The sequence below is a fragment of the Ipomoea nil genome, unplaced genomic scaffold (assembly GCF_001879475.1).
Source record: "Ipomoea nil cultivar Tokyo-kokei standard unplaced genomic scaffold, Asagao_1.1 scaffold2705, whole genome shotgun sequence".
Lineage (NCBI taxonomy): Eukaryota > Viridiplantae > Streptophyta > Magnoliopsida > Solanales > Convolvulaceae > Ipomoea > Ipomoea nil.
In genome coordinates this window covers 3,204,327-3,223,065 of record NW_017619133.1, presented here as the reverse complement: position 1 = coordinate 3,223,065, position 18,739 = coordinate 3,204,327, and the positions used below count along the sequence as shown (strand labels likewise).

The 18,739-nt window shown below is 33.2% G+C and overlaps 1 protein-coding gene across 4 annotated transcripts; it reads right to left on the bottom strand.

Annotated features, from left to right (window-relative positions):
* Positions 1 to 10,285: 10,285 nt before the first annotated feature.
* On the bottom strand, positions 10,286 to 17,515 carry LOC109156416. Of its 4 annotated transcripts, XM_019304274.1 has the most exons (11): positions 17,091 to 17,515; positions 16,622 to 16,919; positions 14,720 to 14,905; positions 14,057 to 14,149; positions 13,254 to 13,436; positions 13,050 to 13,152; positions 12,686 to 12,871; positions 11,576 to 12,130; positions 11,067 to 11,536; positions 10,629 to 10,987; positions 10,286 to 10,544 (listed from the first exon to the last, which is right to left on the bottom strand). In XM_019304274.1, the coding sequence occupies exons 2-11, from the start codon at positions 16,841 to 16,843 to the stop codon at positions 10,511 to 10,513; spliced, it is 2,391 nt and encodes a 796-aa protein (XP_019159819.1). In that variant the 5' UTR covers positions 16,844 to 16,919; positions 17,091 to 17,515; the 3' UTR covers positions 10,286 to 10,510. The 4 variants fall into 4 exon arrangements, with proteins under 4 accessions (XP_019159819.1, XP_019159818.1, XP_019159817.1 ...); XM_019304273.1 differs by having other exon boundaries at positions 11,067 to 12,130; positions 17,064 to 17,515; XM_019304272.1 differs by having other exon boundaries at positions 11,067 to 12,130.
* Between the last annotated feature and the right edge of the window lie 1,224 nt (positions 17,516 to 18,739).

Below are 18,739 nucleotides of genomic sequence, written 5' to 3'. Positions count from 1 at the left end.
ATACTAAGTGCACCTATAGTTAGTTATAAGTAGTTGCACCTAGGTGCATGAATGTTTGCGGGTGGTTTTCACGAGTACTACTACCCGCTGAACTCCCCGCAAGAACAAAAACCATGCCAAACAGAACGAACTTAGATCAATGAATGTTAACAAGACAAACTTACATGCACTTGCAGGCGAAAGTAGGTGTACTTGTAGGTGTACCCGATCAATGAATGCAGGCAAAAACTACATGCACTTGCAGGCGAAAGTAGGTGCACTTATAGGTGAAAGTAGATGCACCCGATCAATGAATGCTGACACGTGGTGCGCGCTATTGATTCACATTTCTCTCCTGGGCACCTATTCACACCTGAACGCGACCCTATATATATATATATATATATATATATATATATATATATATATATATATATATATATATATATATATATGTAAACACAATTTGTAATTTAAGAGCTAAACGAATGAAGCCTGTAAATTGACTGGATAGTCCAACGTAACTCTGTATCTTGGTGCAAAAGTAAGTAACCATTAGCAATTGGTGAAAATGCGAGACAGTGGTAGGATTAAAGTTATGTGTATGTGGAGTGTGCAACGAGCCCACAATATATTGTGCAAGACTGGTATAGTGCCCAGAAAATTAAGTGCGACAGTGGTAAAACAAGTTTCGAAATCATGAAATTTAACCACAACACGAACATAATATGGAAAATAAAACTTAAAGAAAAAACTTCAAACATTTATTCAAACAAAACGAAACGACTAAAGTCACCACACGAGCAGAAAACTTAAAACAAAAATAAATAAATGAAAGTTTGACTCAAATAATAATTCCAATGCAAAAGCAAGCTTAATTTTTCTCTTTGCGCATGGGGCAAGTACGGTTATTATGGCCATACTCGTCACATGTGTGGCATTGTCACTGACGACGTTTCGACTTCTCAACAGCTAACTCCCTCGTACTTTTGATACGTTTGCCACAACCCTTGTTATTAGAGAGAGGAGGGGGACGAATATCAACGTCACTAACAACCTCATCACAAGAAGGATTCCAATACTTCGTCCCATCGGGAAACACGTCCATGACACAAGCCTGTTGAGAACTCGACCGAACTGCACAACCATCCATCCCAAAAAACTAGGTAAACAACATGATTAAAAACGTGTTACAAAAATGCACAACATGCCCAAAACAAGGAAAAAAAAACACACTGTCAGCACAATGAAACCCCCCATACATGCACAGAGCAAAAAGAACAAGTATCAACCAAAAACATATGTTGGCAACCTACACAGTTTTGAATATTGACAAACTAATGAAAGGAACTAGTTGCACACAATGTACAAGGAGGCTGCTTGCAGTCTTACAAGAAGTGGTAGTGCACAATTAATTGTTGCAGATATAGGGGATATAGGTACTGGTTGCACACTAATCAAATGTGGGAGTGCACAAACTATAGTTGGAAACATAATTTGTTACACATTGGTTGCACAAAGTAACATGGTAAATTGCACAATTTAGAATGAGGAAAATGCGTAACTAAAAACAAAAACGAACTAGATACAAAACAAGACTAGAAAACTTTAACAAAAATGCAAACCCCAAAAAAAGGGAGAAAAAAAACCGATAATAACCTTAAAAAAAAAAAAAAGAAATAGGTACAAAACAAGACTACAAACATGTAACATAAACGCACACCATATCAGAAAAATAAACAAATTGCCACCACAAAGACAACTCCCATGCATGCACACTGCATACCCAATCCCCCCCCCCCCCCCCCCCCCCCAAATACCAAATGCAAAGAAAAAAAAAAAAAGGAAAACGATAATAACCTAAATAAAAACTAAAGCCAGATAGGTAGAAAACAAGACTACAACGAAACAACAAACCAAAAATAAATAAATAAAAAATTAAAAATAACCTACTGTATGCACAATGAAAACTCTCATAGAAGCACAGTGCGTAACCAAACGCTACAGCCCCAAATGCAAAAAAAAAAAAAAAAAAAAAAAAAAAAAAAAAAAAAAAAAAAAAAAAAAAGAGAAAAACATAATTTAAAACTAAATCCCACACCACCACCCCGCCACACGAAACATAATTTTCAATATACAAAGCAATAACAACACAATATACGTATTTAACAAGAAAAAAGAAAAACAAAACGCAAATGAATACTAATAACCATTGAAATTGTACAAAGCAACAACCCAGTAATAAAAAATTGCAAAAAGATCAAAATGAAAAAATGAAAAGAAAAAAGAAAAACACAGGCACCGCAAACGAAAAACATATTTACCCCAAAAAATACACCCACCGTATATGCGTATAAGAAACAAATTCCAAACGCAAAAAAGGAGCATAATAATAAATACATTAAAAAAACATCAACAATATTATACAACACGATGAACTTAAATACTACATGCATACAAACACCAAACCCAAATGAGCCCACAACACCCACACCTAACAACTACAAAGGAGATACATAACTACGCACAAAAATTAAAAACAATGATGCACAAAGAATATACATTTGAAACAAGTCGACACCTACACCAGATGGTCAGTAACACCCACACGTACAGAAATGAATAAAAAAATAAGGAAAAATGAAGAGTCAGCACCCCTATCAACCCCAACAATAACACACCAAAATAACTAATACAGGAATACAAAAAGATACACAACAACAACATTAAACGGTGCACAACGAAAATATATTGGAGACAAATAAAATACACACCTGGAGAATTCATAGCCACCACCGCGAAAAAAAACACAGAGATACTGAAGAGACAATAGGGACTGATAAAACACAATGCAACACAACTGAAACCAGAGAACTAGGCCAACAATATATAAAGACACGGTACAAAAATGATGGAATCGATAAAAATCTTAATTGCCATATTTAAGCCAACTACAAACATGCAATCACCCAAAATAAAATAAATAACTAAATGAAGGAAAAAATAAAAAGACAAAAAACACCCCACCTAAAGTGGCAGCAACAATCAAATAAAATCCTCCTAAAAATAAACCAAAAAATAATAGCCATAGATCTAACTAAAATCAAGAGTCAAGATTTGACCACAAACCTCATATAGCAATATGACCTCATTTGATCCTCTACCTCATATATAAAGTGATGAAATGTATCTGTTTATTTAAAGAAAACGTATCTGTTAAAATCTACTATACTAATAAGAATCAATAAAGTTAGGCTTATAACAGGGAACTAAAAAATATATGTCCAATTATTGGATGAAATGAATGGTTCAAGTAATCAAGTTATTTAGATTTTAGTATTTTTTTTATTTTTCTAGTTCATATCCTATTATATTATTTTGTTTTATTAAATAAATCACATCGATCTCGTTAGTATAAACTTTAGTAACGAAATATTTTGTTAACTATTTATTATTGTTATTTTACTCATTGATTTCTATAAGAGAGGTCTTAGGTTCGAACCACATTGGCATAATTGTTAAACATATACTACAAATATGTTAGAGTGTAATATTAAAAAAAAAATACAATATAAAATTTAACATAAACTTTAGTCAAAGAATTAGACTAACTAAATATATAGCTTTCAAAGTTGAGCATCAAACATTATAAATAAGGAACATTGAAAATAAAATAAAAAATAAAAAATAAAAATTAAACAAGTTTACAAATCATTCTCAGAATTTTATCAAGAGTAAATACCCAAAATGGTCCCTCGACTATAGCTAAATTCACAAATTGGTCATCGACTTTTAATTTCAACCAATTAAGTCCTCAACTTTGTAATTTTAACACAATTTGGTCATCTGTCTATTTGACCGTTTGTTGACTGTGATTTTTGAGAATATATATGTAATTTCATGGTCTGTCGTCAATTTTTTAAGGTTCCGATTGCATTTCCAGACCGCACAGTTACATTCGAATCCACTGTCGAAAGCAATCTACCAAATCCGGTGGCCTTTCTTCATCCTCCCTTTGGATTCAATGTAGTTGAGTTCGTAACAGAGCGAAGAAGACGACATGTTTCCGAACCGGTGCAACGTCATCCTGGAGGCCTCCACGTGCTCCGACGAGAGCTGAAGGTTCTTATGGAGATCGTCGATCACGGTCAACAAACAGTCAAATAGATGGAGGACCAAATCGTGTCAAAATTGCAAAATTAAAGACTTAATTGGTTGAAATTGAAAGTCGAGAATCAATTTGTGAATTTAGCTATAGTCGAGGGACCATTTTGGGTATTTACTCTTTTATCAATGCATGAAAATTCTAAAGAAATTTATAAATTAATTTTTTATTATATCATCATAACAATATTTATTGTAACCATATATTTCGAATTATTTATAATATATATATATATATATATATATATATATATATATATATATATATATATATAATTATTAAAAAAAAAAATCGATGCAAGGCTTATGTAGATAAAATAATTAGTCACAAACGAATGGAGCCTCCAATTTTGAATTCCAACGTATGGAGATGGAGATAGGTCTTTGTAGTAAATCTTGTGCAATGTATCATCACCTTCTATTTATTATAATCAAGTTCTCAAAGATGCAACATATCATCACCTTCATGGAGTAAATTATTTTTATTAAAAAAATATTAAATTCAATCTTAGAAGATTCAGGTAGTCTGTGTGAGACTTCTTATCTGAGATGAATAATACTTTTAATAAAAATATAATAATGTGTATAAATCAACAAGTATTATGTTTTTATTTATCTTTTCAAGAAATAAGTAATGTTTTTTTAGTGAAATATAATACTTGTTAACTCATAAAAAGTATTATATTTTAAAAGGTATTACATATTTGAGATCAATCTCATGTATGTATTACTGGATTTACACAAATTTTTATTTGTGTAGAAAATATTGTTCATTTATGTCAAGTAAAAAATGAAATTAAATAAAATAGAAGTTTTATATGACTTTTTTTAGTAAGAAGAAAAACAATATTACTTTTTAAATAGTATATGAATGTATTCTAACAAATTAATAAAGAGTTAATACCCAAAATCGTCCTCGACTATAGTGGTTTTTCTCAATTTCGTCCTAAACGACTTTGGTGACCTAATATCGTCCCAGACTTTTGTGTTTCGCTCAATTTAGTCCTCCATTTGTTATTTCATCAAATTGGTGTTAAATAAAGAGACAATTCAGTAATGTCAATATTGATCTCTCTTTACTTTCAACATATGAAGTGCGAAATTTCTCTTTCTTGTACGAATTACACCCAGAATTACTCCCGGACCTGCAAATCAAATTTTATATTCGCAGTTTTAGGAGTAATTCTGGGAGTAATTCGTAAAAAAAAAAAAAGGTTTTCGCAGTTCACATGTCTATGAGTAAAGAGATGCCAATATTAAAATTACTGAATTGTCTATTTATTTAACACCAAATGGACAGAATAACAAATGAGGGACTAAATTGAGCAAAAACACTAAAGTCTGGGACTAAATTGAGCGAAACACAAAAGTATGGGATGATATTAGGTCACCAAAGTCGTTTAGGACGAAATTGAGAAAAACCACTATAGTCGAGGACAATTTTGGGTATTAACTCAATTAATAAATAAATATTGAATCTTAACATAATTAACAACAATTTGCTACAATACATCTAAATAAACTAGTATTCGCATCCCACAAAATGAAACTAGTATGATCTAGTCTTTACTATAATAAAAACTTTATAGATATTGAGACTATATTTAGTGTATGAAATCAACCTCTTTATCTCATGAAACACCTAATTAATTAAGTATTGGAAAAATTATATAGATAGTATCTACTCACAACTTGAATTTGGAAAAATATAAAACCTGTATGGGCAACTCAATTGGTTATAGAGGTGAAAAGTTGAAAAAAATACCAGGAATCGAGTCTCACCAGCAGTAGTGTGGGAGCAACCTCTCAAAGGTGATTCATGTTCAGAAAAAACCGAGCAACCTCTCAAAAGTGATTCATGTTCAGAAAAAACCGACGACTTCTCTGTTAGGCCGAGACTTTTTTTTAAAGCTTTTTTAAATATTTTTTTTGAATAAGATGCTATACAAGTAAAATTAACTAATTTCAATTCCTTTTAGTAACCTATTAAAAATGTTAATTCCATAATTTTAACAAGTTTAAGAATTCAATTGAAATTTTGTTTTAATTCAAGAGTCTAATTTCATTTTTGATATAAAGTCTAGCTATTTCACTCTTTTCTCATTCTTAAATTTTATATACAATATAACTAATTATTTATTTATCAAATATTACTGTAATACATTACTAAAGATCAGACTAGTCAAACACTAAAATATTGTTTTGGAAAAAGGAATCCCTTGTGTATATCAATTTTCTTATTGATCTTCTTCTTTAAAGGCATACAATCATAGGGAAATAGCCACGTATTCCCGTTATCCATTCACATATATTATAAATATATAAATAAAGATGAAAAGATGAAATTGAAAACTTATAATAATAAATAATTAAAGTTGTACCTCAACTTTTGTCTTTCACTTTTTCTTCCTACCCTTTAATTTGTCATTATCCAACCTTCATATATACAAATATATGTATGTATATATAAGATAAATAGATAATGGCAAAAATATTAATTTGGCCCCTATAATTTTGTTTTATATCATTTTTAGTCAATTATATTCTATCTTTTGCACTTTTTGTTCAAATTTCCCATATTGTGAAATTATGTTAACTTCGATAGCACCAAATGTCAAATAAATAGAACATAAAGTTATCGATGTTAAAAATATTGAATTGAATAAAATGTGCAAATTATAGAATGTAATTTACTGAAAAAATAACATAATACAAAATTAATCAATTGATAGAAATATAGGGCCAAATTGATATTTTTACCAATAGATTATAAAGTATGAAATCATGGCAAACAAAAGGAAGTAGAATAAACTATTGCATTATATATTCATGGAGACATGAGGATCAACTCAACAACCCATGTCTTAGTTGGAATCTTAGAATATTCCATTTGTATAGTATGATGTCTTTAAATTGTGAACCATCAAAAGTTAATTTCTTTGTTAAGTAAATTAAAATTAAACATATAATATTATTTTTTATGAGAATAAAGTAATAAATCACAATTGCATCTAAGTAATTAAATGAAAATCCATTATTGTGTTAATTAATAAAGTTGCTACTATGAGGTCAAATGAAAAGTAGTTATTATCATCAATATCTATATAACAATGCAACATTTTGAACAAACTTATGCAATCAGAAGAATAAGAACGACAACAAACGAGTAAGTGTAAGTCGCTCTGGAGCAAAGAAAGACGTAATCTCAAAGTTTTATTGAGTTAGCAAGAATCTAAAATTAAGGTTCTGTTTATCATAAAATTTTAACTTAGGGTCCGTTTGGAAACTTGAAAAATGACTTCTAAAAAAGATTTTTAGATTTTCAGTGTTTAAATGCAATAGGAAAATCCAGTCAACGGAAAATGTTTTCTCTTGACTAGGAAAAATGTAGGCATTTTGGCGGAAAATGACTTCCGCCAAAATTTAGCAGAAGTCATTTTCCGCCAACACTCAAAACATGGTTTTCGCTAGTTTCCGGCGGAAACCAGTGTTTTTAAAAAAAAAAATTAAAAATAATATTATTTTTAATATTATTATAAATATTTTTATATTCTAAATAAAATATTTAAAATGTTTAATTATACAATTCTACTCATTTTTCAGAAAATGAACTAAACACACCAAACCATCTCCATTGTGGTCTGATGGTACCCGGTATAAACTTTCAAATGAAAGGTCCCAGGATTGATTCTCATCCCAAGCATGGGTCGGTTGAAATATAATTCCTTGAAAAAAGGGGGTTCGAGAATCAAGGGGGGGTCTAGAACTAGAGAACCAGGATCTAGATGCACCAAGGTGAAACCAGGAACCAAAAAAAAAAAAAAAACTAAACATACTAAGATTTTTCCTCTTTTCTAAAGAGACCCTTAATTAGAAAACTATGGGATAATTATTATAAAGTTAAGTGATTTTCCTGTTTTCTAAACAGACACTTAATTAGAAAATTATGAGATAATTATTATAAAGTTCGGCCTTACGAATAGAAATTGTCAACTTCGAAATTGTTTCTTATCACGAAAAAAAGAAAAAGATGATGATGATGAAGTAATTGACCAAATAACCTATTCCGGATACCACACGATTTATACAATGGAGAATGGGAAGTTACGTTTATGCGCAGTACTTGGAAATGTCTTTTCTTCCACTAAAAATTGTTCTTCAATTGTGCACAAGCACAAGCTAGCTTTCCATATTCCATCTTTTATTCTTCTGGGTTTGGGGTCCCAATCTTCTTGTATATTCTTCTTCTTCATCATCAATTAAAACCCTAATAATTGAGCTACATATATATGTATTGCGTCATTAGGTTATTATGGATTCCGTGGGGATGTGATTTACTTATTTCTAATTATTCCAATTCCCCACTGCCTTTTTTGAAGGCAAAGTTATTGACTCTATTACAATTTAGTATCTGTCATACATACTTTCTTAACTTACTGAAGCAGGTTTGAACCTAAGACCGGCCTCTCATTTGAAGGGCCACAGCTATGTCGCTCGACCAGAAGGCCTTTGACACGAAAGTTTTTATAATATTGTAAATTTTGTGAAGTTGTATTTTGTATAGTAAAATTTTCTATTATTATTTAGGATCATACCTATTATAAATTCTGGTCACTTTTTTGTAACAAAATATGAGCATTCAATCCTCCTTAATTATAATTTTTTTTTTATTTTGTACATTGCACTGTGGGCCGAAACCAAAGCATCCACAATATGGTTTTTGGATGGTTCTTTGTAGGGTCACATATGAGGTGGAAGTGAGAGAAGGACGACAGAGAATGTGAGAGATCTTCTCAAAGAACTCTGATTTTTTTGTTCACTAGTACAAAATGGAGCAGAGAAATATGATCTTAGGTTACCCTTCTTTAAACAAGTAGTGTATTGTTAAAAAAAAAAAAAAAAAAAAAAAGGCGGTGGCATAATTGTAAATAAATGAACAAGAAACCGTACCCTTTTAGAAAAAAAGGTAGCGATTTTCAAATAAGTAAAACGTAGCTCTTGGTACGCGTGAGGCGCACTAGAAGCGCCCAGTCGAGCACATGCACTGCACACTCGCTAAGTGAGTTAACAATTGCTTTTTCCTTTTTTTTTTTTTTTTAACTCATTTTTCTTGTTTTTTTTTTCCTCCCTCCTTCTCTCCTACTTAGCATCTAAAAATTTATGCAAAAAATTAAACTGATGAGGATGCTAAAACAACATGACTCACTTGACATCATTACTAATAATATTATAGTTTTAGTAAAATTGTAGGGAGTATTAAATATTTTGTCTAGGAAAAAAGAAAACAACTTGAAACTTGTAATACTAATTTTAATAAAATTGTACTACATATGTTGTGAATGGAAAACAAGAATACAACTTGAAACTTGCTACTGCGTGCACGTGATGAGAGTCAGACTAAAAAGTGTTGAATTTCAAAAGCAGATAAAGAAAGTCAGCAATCGGGGGATATGAAATTAAATTAGCTAACTAGTTTGTAGTTTCCATTAAAGAAGTAGCTTAGCTTAGCTGAATTAGTGGAATTTTCCACGCGCATGACGTGAACAGAAGAATTATGCTAAAGGTGTCAAGGTAGGCCAAAGTCCGCGGACTAACTCTAAATCATCCCGCAATAGGATGAGTTAGGACTTAGAGTTTTTGATCCGTAAAAATACGAACCTTGCGAACTTGACCGCACGGGCTAACCCAAATATATATATATATATATATATATATATATATATATATATATATATATATATATTTGAATATAAAATAATAATATTTTTTATTTTGAAGTTAGGCTCGCAAGGTAACCCGCTTGAAACAGGTTAGAGTTGCATAATTCTAGCCCATGGGCATTGCAGGCCGACCCACAAAGGCCCACAAAAAAGCCCACGTTGAGGTGGCCAATTCACATTGACAGCCCACCACCGGCAAATTATATCGTACACCGCGGTGCATAATCGTGGATAGGAGCAATATTTGTGCAGTGAGTGTGCAGGTGGTGGGCAGTTGTTATATCGTGCACCGCAGTGCATAATCGATTATGCACCCCGGTCCACGATATAACAACTGCCCACCACCTGCACACTCACTGCACAAATATTGCTCCTATCCTGCACAACTTTTGCACACATATCAAAAACAAAACAAAGAAAGGTGGCAAATAACTATGCAATATATTTTTCTTTTTCCATTTGATACAAGGCAAGGGCCAAGGGGGGAGAAAACATCCAACATTGTTACAAACATTCCTCACCAGCCAAAAACAACTAACAAAGGGAAAAGGGAAAAAGTCAGTCACCTATACCATCTCTACACTTCAGTTAGCACCTACAGTTTCCCTTCACATGCAAAAGAGGCCAAGGGGGGGAAGAAACACTCATCATTCTTCGGGGGCCAACGATTGATCTGCAAGCCTGAAATGAGACAGACAGGGATTAACATGATATTCCACCATACACCCAAAAAAAAAAAAAAAATCACTCAACAAATTTTCCTACCTATCTTTTCTGCCCCAAACAGGTTTTGCACAGGGCACTCTCTGGGAGAATCTCGTTGTGGCCCTTTCCTGATATGAGCCACCCTCGGGATATTGCCTCGCATATCCAAATTCACCGACACGAGAATCTCCAGCTGAATGATGAGATGGCCTGAATCCAGAAGATTTCCCGCGCTCTTGAGCTGCTGCAGGCCATGCATGTGAACCCTCTCTGCTACTGTTTTCAGAAGCACTATCCTTGGGGGGCAATGCAGGAGCCCATCCTCTGCTAGAAGTGCTTCGGTGGTGCACACCATGGCCCCCAAAAGCCCTGTTTTTCCCCTTTCCTCTCAATGCTCTGTCATCCCTGTAAGTGTTAACCTTGAACAATATTTGTAATGTTAGGTCATGACAAAAATAATAAAAATAATAATAATAATAATGAGATGAAGAAGAGTACCATGGTTGGAATGAAAGTTCCAGTCCCACGCACTTTCGATCTCTCTTCAAAATTGTACGTAGCAGTGGATGGCATAGCATTCTCAGCAGAGTAAAGCATAGATCCTACAAACACAGGTGGCATGCTTTGTTGGTCACTGAGCAATAATTCATTGTTTTGGAACCAAAATGGGGATATCCCTGCTACACTCAAAGTATAGCCTTGGCAAAACTTTCCATATAGCAAGCTCCTAATGTGACCATCATAATCCCCAGTGAGGTCAGCCAATGGATTCCAAACTTCCGAATCTCCAGCTATGCTAGCAACATCCTTTTCCCTTAAATCCAGTGAAACATCCTCCTCTACAGTGCAGGTCTTCAAACTTGATATTGCTGATCCAAAGCCCTCGCCATACTCTGTTCCAAGCTGGCAGCCACTACTGCACCCTGGGCGAAATTCTCCATGTTCAGAACCAGAGCCCAACTTCTCATCCACAGAATCAGATCTGTGACTTTGACATACATTCCCATTCTCACCCCACACGCTTTCTGCACATAACATAGTGGAGGGCAGGTTCTGTGCAAAGTGCTCTCGGCCATAAAGAGAAGCACTGTAGGTTCCACCTGATGAACTTTCATTTGCAGAAGTTGGGTTCTGATGAGTAGAGGTGGCAAGGTCATTTGCATCACCAGATAGACACTGTTGCAGAACTGATGGCTCAGCTGCCAAGCAGCTAATTTCTGAAACCATCTCCAAAGACACTGCCTTTGTCAACATAGAAGTGCACTTATCTTCCACTTCTAAAGCATCGTGATCAAAATCACCAGCAGATGATTTCAAAACTAACTCCTCCTCACAGAAAAACTCAGCAAGGGATGGTGTAGACGATGATATCCCAGAACTGTCAGCATCAATACTTAGGCTTGAATTCTTTAAATTACCTAAATGACTGTATCCATGCCTCTTAATGGTGTTTGAAAAAAACTTTTTGATTCCATCTCCAATTTTATCTTGTGGTAATAAAAGGATTTGGCCAAACTTGCGGACCCCATACCTAAAAGCGCTACATATACGGTAGTAATTACCTGCACACAATGAGAAAGGAGTGAGACGACTGTTCAAATGCAATTAGGGTAAGTATCACAGCTTACATTTTAAATAATCTAACACATATTTTTCCATATTTAGAAATTTATGTGAACAATGGATAGTCTTAACACACTTGCAAAAAGCTTTACTTACATAAAAACAGTGTTATCCAATCCAGACCACATGAAGGAACTAGTGTTTAAAGTATGACTCACCTACTATTTTTATAATCAAGTTTCCAAACAAATCATATGGCCAAGAAAAAATTTTGATTACCGTCAAAAACATTTTAATGTCAGAACTTATTTTTTTTAAATGTATTCACATGTTTATTTTTGCAAAGTGGGATGTAAATATCCTTTTAAATTTATATTTTAAATGTTAGGATGACTTTCTTTAAACAAAGCCTACAATAGATTACAAGATTGTCTGTTCTCATATATTATCCACAGACTAAACAAAAAAGGAAAAGGGGTTACCTAAATAATGATTTATTTCCTAAACCAATAGAAAAATCTTGTCTAAGAAATACAGATTAAAGCTTACTATACCTCTATGAACACTTCGCCCAAGATTGTTATTTTCCTTCAAGGGATCAATTATATTAAGATGTTTTTGCTGAAATACTCTTTTGTTACTTTCATGGGTCCTTGCTGGAACTGAGAACATTTCCATATAGTTCCTCAAGAATTCTTCGCTAAGCAACAAACTATTCCTTCCATTGTCAGGCATCTCAACTGCAAATGAGAATAAAATATCATAAGTAAAACTGAAGAAAACATCGTTCTTTCCTGAAAATAAAATAACAGAAAGGAAAATAGAATAATCTATATACAAAGCATGGAAATAGACAAGAAAGTTACAGGTATTTAAAACAGTCAACTAGTCAAGTTCTAAAAACAATCCAATCCTTACCCACTATCTCAGGGAGGGAGGATTTGCGAACTGGACCACTCAAACTGATACAGTACTTCTCCCAATCAAATCTGCTGTAGCAATCCAAAAATCTATAGAGAACCTAAAAGCAACCAAACAACTATCATAAGTAAACTTGCAAAAGCACCTGTGCATAACCCGTGCATAATACAAAATCCCAATCGCAATTTCATTTTTAATTACCTCTACAGGAGTGTTCAATGATGCATGGAAGAATTGGAAGATATACAAGACCAGTATTTCCAATCCATATGTGGAGATCAAGCCGTGATGTGCACCAAGAATACGGCTTTCATAATAACACCAACACTTTATCAGCATAATACTTTGCTTGAAAAGGTGGTTCTTCCCAACAAGGCGATCTACCTGGTTCAAAAGAATTAGAGAAGTCAACAAGAAAAATAACAGCCAGAAAATACAAGATTTCAAAGTTTGAGAATGAAAAATCAAAGTGTAAACTAAATGGTATTTAGAATATTATGATTGAAAAACATAACAGGACTCACAAAGGATGCAAATGGAAGATAACTCAAATAGATTGAAAATATTTAAGTACAAGGTAAACTTATAAAAAGAAAACACATTATTTTTATTCACAAGCAGAGCAGAATCAGGTCACTGAACCACATAAAAGGAGGGAATTGCAGATGATCAACTGGAAAGAGTTAGTCCAAAGAAACTAGAGTTGCCAAATTAGCATGAGAAAAATTTAATTATCTGCATATAAAGAAAAAAAATCAACCAACTGCAAAATTCCTAATAGGAGAGTATTGAACCTAAACAATCAGCATAAAAATAAGAAGTAAAAAATTAAGTACGGTAAAATCTTCTACAGAATCATTTAATTGATTGTTTCTAGTTATATAAATTGAACAAATAGAGTTGAACAAATATGTTTAAATCGCTGCCCACAATAAATTAAGTAATATCACATAACAGGCGTCAAAGCAACAAAAAGAGGAAGGACTGAAGCCTTGATATCTTACCTGTTCAAGAAAACAAAGAGAGCATAGCCCGCCTAACTGATTAAAAGATATATCAATCACAATATCCTGTACAACACATTTCACCAGCTTAACCTGTTACCAAAAATCCAAATCCAAGTATCTCAGTAAAAGGAAATACATGAAACTGTGAAACATTAATGTAAACAATTACTTGTAAGTTATCAAATAAAAGGTCTGCTTAGGAAACAGTTAAATAACAAATCCACATTAAGTAAGCACACTATAAATTACACTTGCAGAAGATGAAACATATTTAACATCAGAATCAAATGCACAAAATAATGCTCATTAACTTTCAAAGAGAAGGCTTACGGCTTTACATTTCTGAACGCTAATACTTTATGCCATACATTAACATAGTGACAGGTGGAATTTTTAATTTTTATTTCAACTTTTTGGTATCAGAGGGAGATGGGGGCAATAAGATCCGTAACAAAGTCTCTAACTTGGAAAGGGACTTGGGTTACCACCTCCACCAAGCTAAGTCCTGAACCCCAACATAGTGGCAACTGGAAAAATTACCCATAATGCCAGAAAGAACCGAACAAAACGAAATGCAAATGCTCGCAAGTTGCAACTAAATTATTAATTGTGTAGAATACACAATAATATAAACCATTAAAAATTCAAAATAAAGAGAACCTCAGCATCAATAAATCGGGTATCCCTGACATGGTACTCAGCATTTTCATTCAGTTCTTCTGCCTGCAGAATAGCAAGGACTTCACGTGCCAAAGATTCTTCATTATCAGGAACGCTAAGAGCAGTTAAATCTATATCTCCATCAGGAAGATATGTCTTTAGTGGCACTGATCCATATGGAAAAACCTGAAAAAATACCAAATATTTTTAATGGAAAAATAAGCTATGATATAGGTGCTCAATACCAAAATTAAACAAATAATCTGTAACAGTAAATTATAATTATTACAGTATAAGAACACTAATCAAGCACATAATTATTGCATATCAAGTTCTTTTGTATTGTGGATCATCTAGAATTACACATTAGCTAATGGCAGTTAGGTAACAAGCATTAGGTTTTCTATTTGACAAAAAAAAAAAGTCATCAATCTTTGCTTAAATTAAGTTACTATATTGTCTTCATTTCTCACTGTACTTTTTTTTATTTCTTTCTTTTTGATGTTCAACTTTTTCTTCTTTTTTGGAAGGGTAGTGAGGGGTTTGTTTTTTGCACAGTATTCAAACATGTGAGTTATTGATGGAATTCCTCCAAAAAGTTCACTTGCAATGAATGTATTGCAAAATCATGCTTCTTAGATATTCAAAGTAAAACATTGACTCAATACATTACTTGATTTCAGTGATAGTTTCTTTCCTTCTACGAAAAGGCACATTTAATATTTGGAAGCTCTATTATTTTTATGTATATGTATATTCTTTGGCTTTCTAACCTCTAGAAGTACTAAGAATGGCTTATCCATCATCAAGCTTTACCACAGATCAGTCATTGGGAGAAGGAAGGCCAAGAACAAGAAACTTCAGGACTAGAAAGGATACTTATAATAGAATAAAATATTGATCCTTTTACATAAAAATGTATTATAGCAAACAAAGTGTAGTATGAACATTTTATTAGTGCTACAAAGCATCAACTCCACCAAATTTCAACTTCATTTCCCTTGCTTCAAATTGTATTTCAAAGGTTAGTGGGCAATATTTAAAATTTGGACATTAAATAAACTTTGAGGGTATGAATTACTGTCCAAGAACAGTCAAAGCCTAATTTGCTTATTTGTCTATGTAATCTGATAAGATGAAAACACACTGCATTTCTATCAGGCCCTATTTCAAAAGAAGCTTAAAAATTCAACGAAAAGAAAAACTGTGATAAATACTATGAGCATTAAGCAAAGTTAAAAAGTAAAATTATATTACAAATAGTAATATCCTGCGAGCCAAAAAATTGTGTGTCTTGAATTTAAAAGCAAATATTGAATCAAGACAAGCAGAACACCAGCAATCTCTCACAAGCACCACAAAATGTCATCTTGCACATCAATGTGAGCAACGATATCTCGTCAAAAATGTTCCCTGGTCAGCCTCACATAATCACACACTAAATACTTCAATTTCAAAAGTCAAATAAAATGGAAGAACATAAAACATATACTCCCCGAATGGTTCACACACAAAATGCTTCAAATTGGATAATAACATCTGATGGAAAATAGAATACTACCTCACTCATAACAGCACTCACCCATAAAATCCCACACACACACACACACACACACACACACACACACACACACACACACACACACACAAAAAAAAAAAAAAAAAAAAAAAAAAAACTGAACTTCAAATTATTGACACAAACAGAACAGACTAAATATTTCAGTCAATTAATCTATAGGACCAAAAGCAAGATCATGTATGGAACATTTGAAATAATTTGTTTTGAATAAATTAAAGAAAAAGCTATAGAGAAAAAGGAAACTAACTGATTACTAGAAAACACATACATGCAAAGATAATAACAAATGATAAATAAGAGAAAAAGGAAGCAGAGAATTATACCTCACAGGGAGCATAACATCTGATGAGTCTCTGCATGAAGTCAGTGACGTCCTTCCTCTTCTCCTCGGAGTCCATGGTTGGGTGGATATAATTCACCACTTCCTGAGCCGTTTCCTCGGCTAAGGCCCAGATATCCACATCAATCGCGGAGGGATCAGGGTGAATCGCTGTCCGGCGGCCTCCCATTCCCATCATACCAGACCCTCCAGCAAAAAAAGCCATATCGCAGAATTCAAAACCCAAACACGAAATCCACAGAAGCTTAGGGTTTACAGAAGCCCAACGGTGCAGAATGGGGCTGCGAACACAGAAGACACGAGAGACAGAGAGAGGAGAGTGAAGAGAAAAAGGGGCAATCAGAATGAATGAGAGCTTATCGTTGAAATGTATCTCACATATATATATACACGGAGAGGGAGAGAGAGAGAGAGAGAGATAAAACCTGAATGCATTTAGCGCAGATAGATACCTGTAATCTTCTTCTCCCAAAAGGTTGAATCCCCAACCCAAACCCAGATGCCTATAATCTGTTTGTATTAATGCTGGATGAGAAAAAGCAACGCCACGATTGGGAGACGGGCGACGAATTTCACAAATGCCGCATCTCCCCAACCCCCCACTTCTCCCCCCCTTACCTAAACGAATTCTCGTATTGTTCTTGTAATTTCAAACCCAGGCCCCCGGGCATCATATTTCGATTTCGGTTTTGTTTTGTCGATATTTACACATACATTCTGTATCTAAACTCAAAACCAAATTCATCTCTATTCCTTCTTCCCCTTTCTCTCTTCTCCCGTCGGGAATTCCCGCGGCAAGGCGGAATTGCGCCGCGACGCCACGAGAAAACAACCCCAAAAACCAAACAAATGCAAAAATGAATATACAAATATTCTTTGCGCAGTGCGCCAAATCCAAATGCAAATGCCCATATTATTATTATATTCTCTTCAAAAACTAAATTCTGATTTTTAGAAATACATACACATTTAGTTACATTTTAATTTATTATTTAATATTGGAAAACACTCCTATCATCTCTAGTTGAACTAAACTCATCCCATCATGCAATATTTCATTAAATTATTTGGTATATATGATACTATCCTTTGTAAATGGAGTGATAAATATGACTATAACTTATAATTTGGCTTTAAATTAATAAATGAACAAATATTAGTGCAACATATCCAATAATAGAAAAGTTGGACTTAATATATACTTATATAGTGATAATTAGTTGGCATGTTACATGGCATATTGTACAATTTATTAATATAAGTAAATAGAGTAATTACTTGTTACTTGCTCTAAATATTAAAATGATTATGGGATTTATCCTATGCATACCATAGAGTAATCGTTGCAGATTTTTTTCGTCACATAAAAAAAAAAAAAAATTAGAAAGTCATGTTACATTAGGTTGAGGCAAATTCGAAGATTTATCTCTTACAAGTAGTGTTGTAAAAATCGACATATGTGTCGACTAGGCACTAGGCTCCCTTAAGTTGAGACAATTTCAACCTTAGGCGTCTTTTAGTTGGCCTACTAGGCGTCTTAGGTGCCGAGTTGGGCACCCAACTTGACCGAGTCAGCACTCAACTCGGTTGAGTGATTTTTTTTGCCTGCTCAATTACTCATCTTCTGTATTTCTCTGATCATGTATTCAACTAACCATCTAACATATATAGTTTACTAGTTTGCAAGATTATAACAGTTTAACAACCAATAGTCTTGAATGAAAAAAATAGAAACAATGTACTTGAATTACTCGACCACCTAGGATGCACGCGACTAGAGCCTAGCGCCTTCGGCGACATTCTTTACAAGTAATTTTAATATTCATTTTGTGATGCATCATTATTGTCTTTCTTTTATTATTACATTTTATTAGTATATCGACTCATTTTATTACAATGTTTATATAATATAATTAACTCGTGGCAGGATTGGCTAATATTTGATTGACCCATCAATTGTCATATTAAAGAAAGAACATTAATAATTAATCTTCAAAATAGAAACTATGTATATTCATTAACTCTTAAAGCGACCACTCGGACACATTAATCAAATGAGTAAAAGAAAAAACTTATTTAATAATCAAATACAAAGGAAAAA

What these genes read in the sequence shown, in the direction of transcription:
- LOC109156416 (XM_019304273.1), bottom strand. Translation starts at nt 16,843, where the DNA reads ATGGCTTTTTTTGCTGGAGGGTCTGGTATGATGGGAATGGGAGGCCGC. An exon ending in CCCGATTTATTGATGCTGAG is followed by an intron (nt 14,150 to 14,719) that starts GTTCTCTTTATT and finishes TTTTGGTAACAG; the next exon opens with GTTAAGCTGGTGAAATGTGT. An exon ending in CTCCCTCCCTGAGATAGTGG is followed by an intron (nt 12,872 to 13,049) that starts GTAAGGATTGGA and finishes TCTCATTTGCAG; the next exon opens with TTGAGATGCCTGACAATGGA.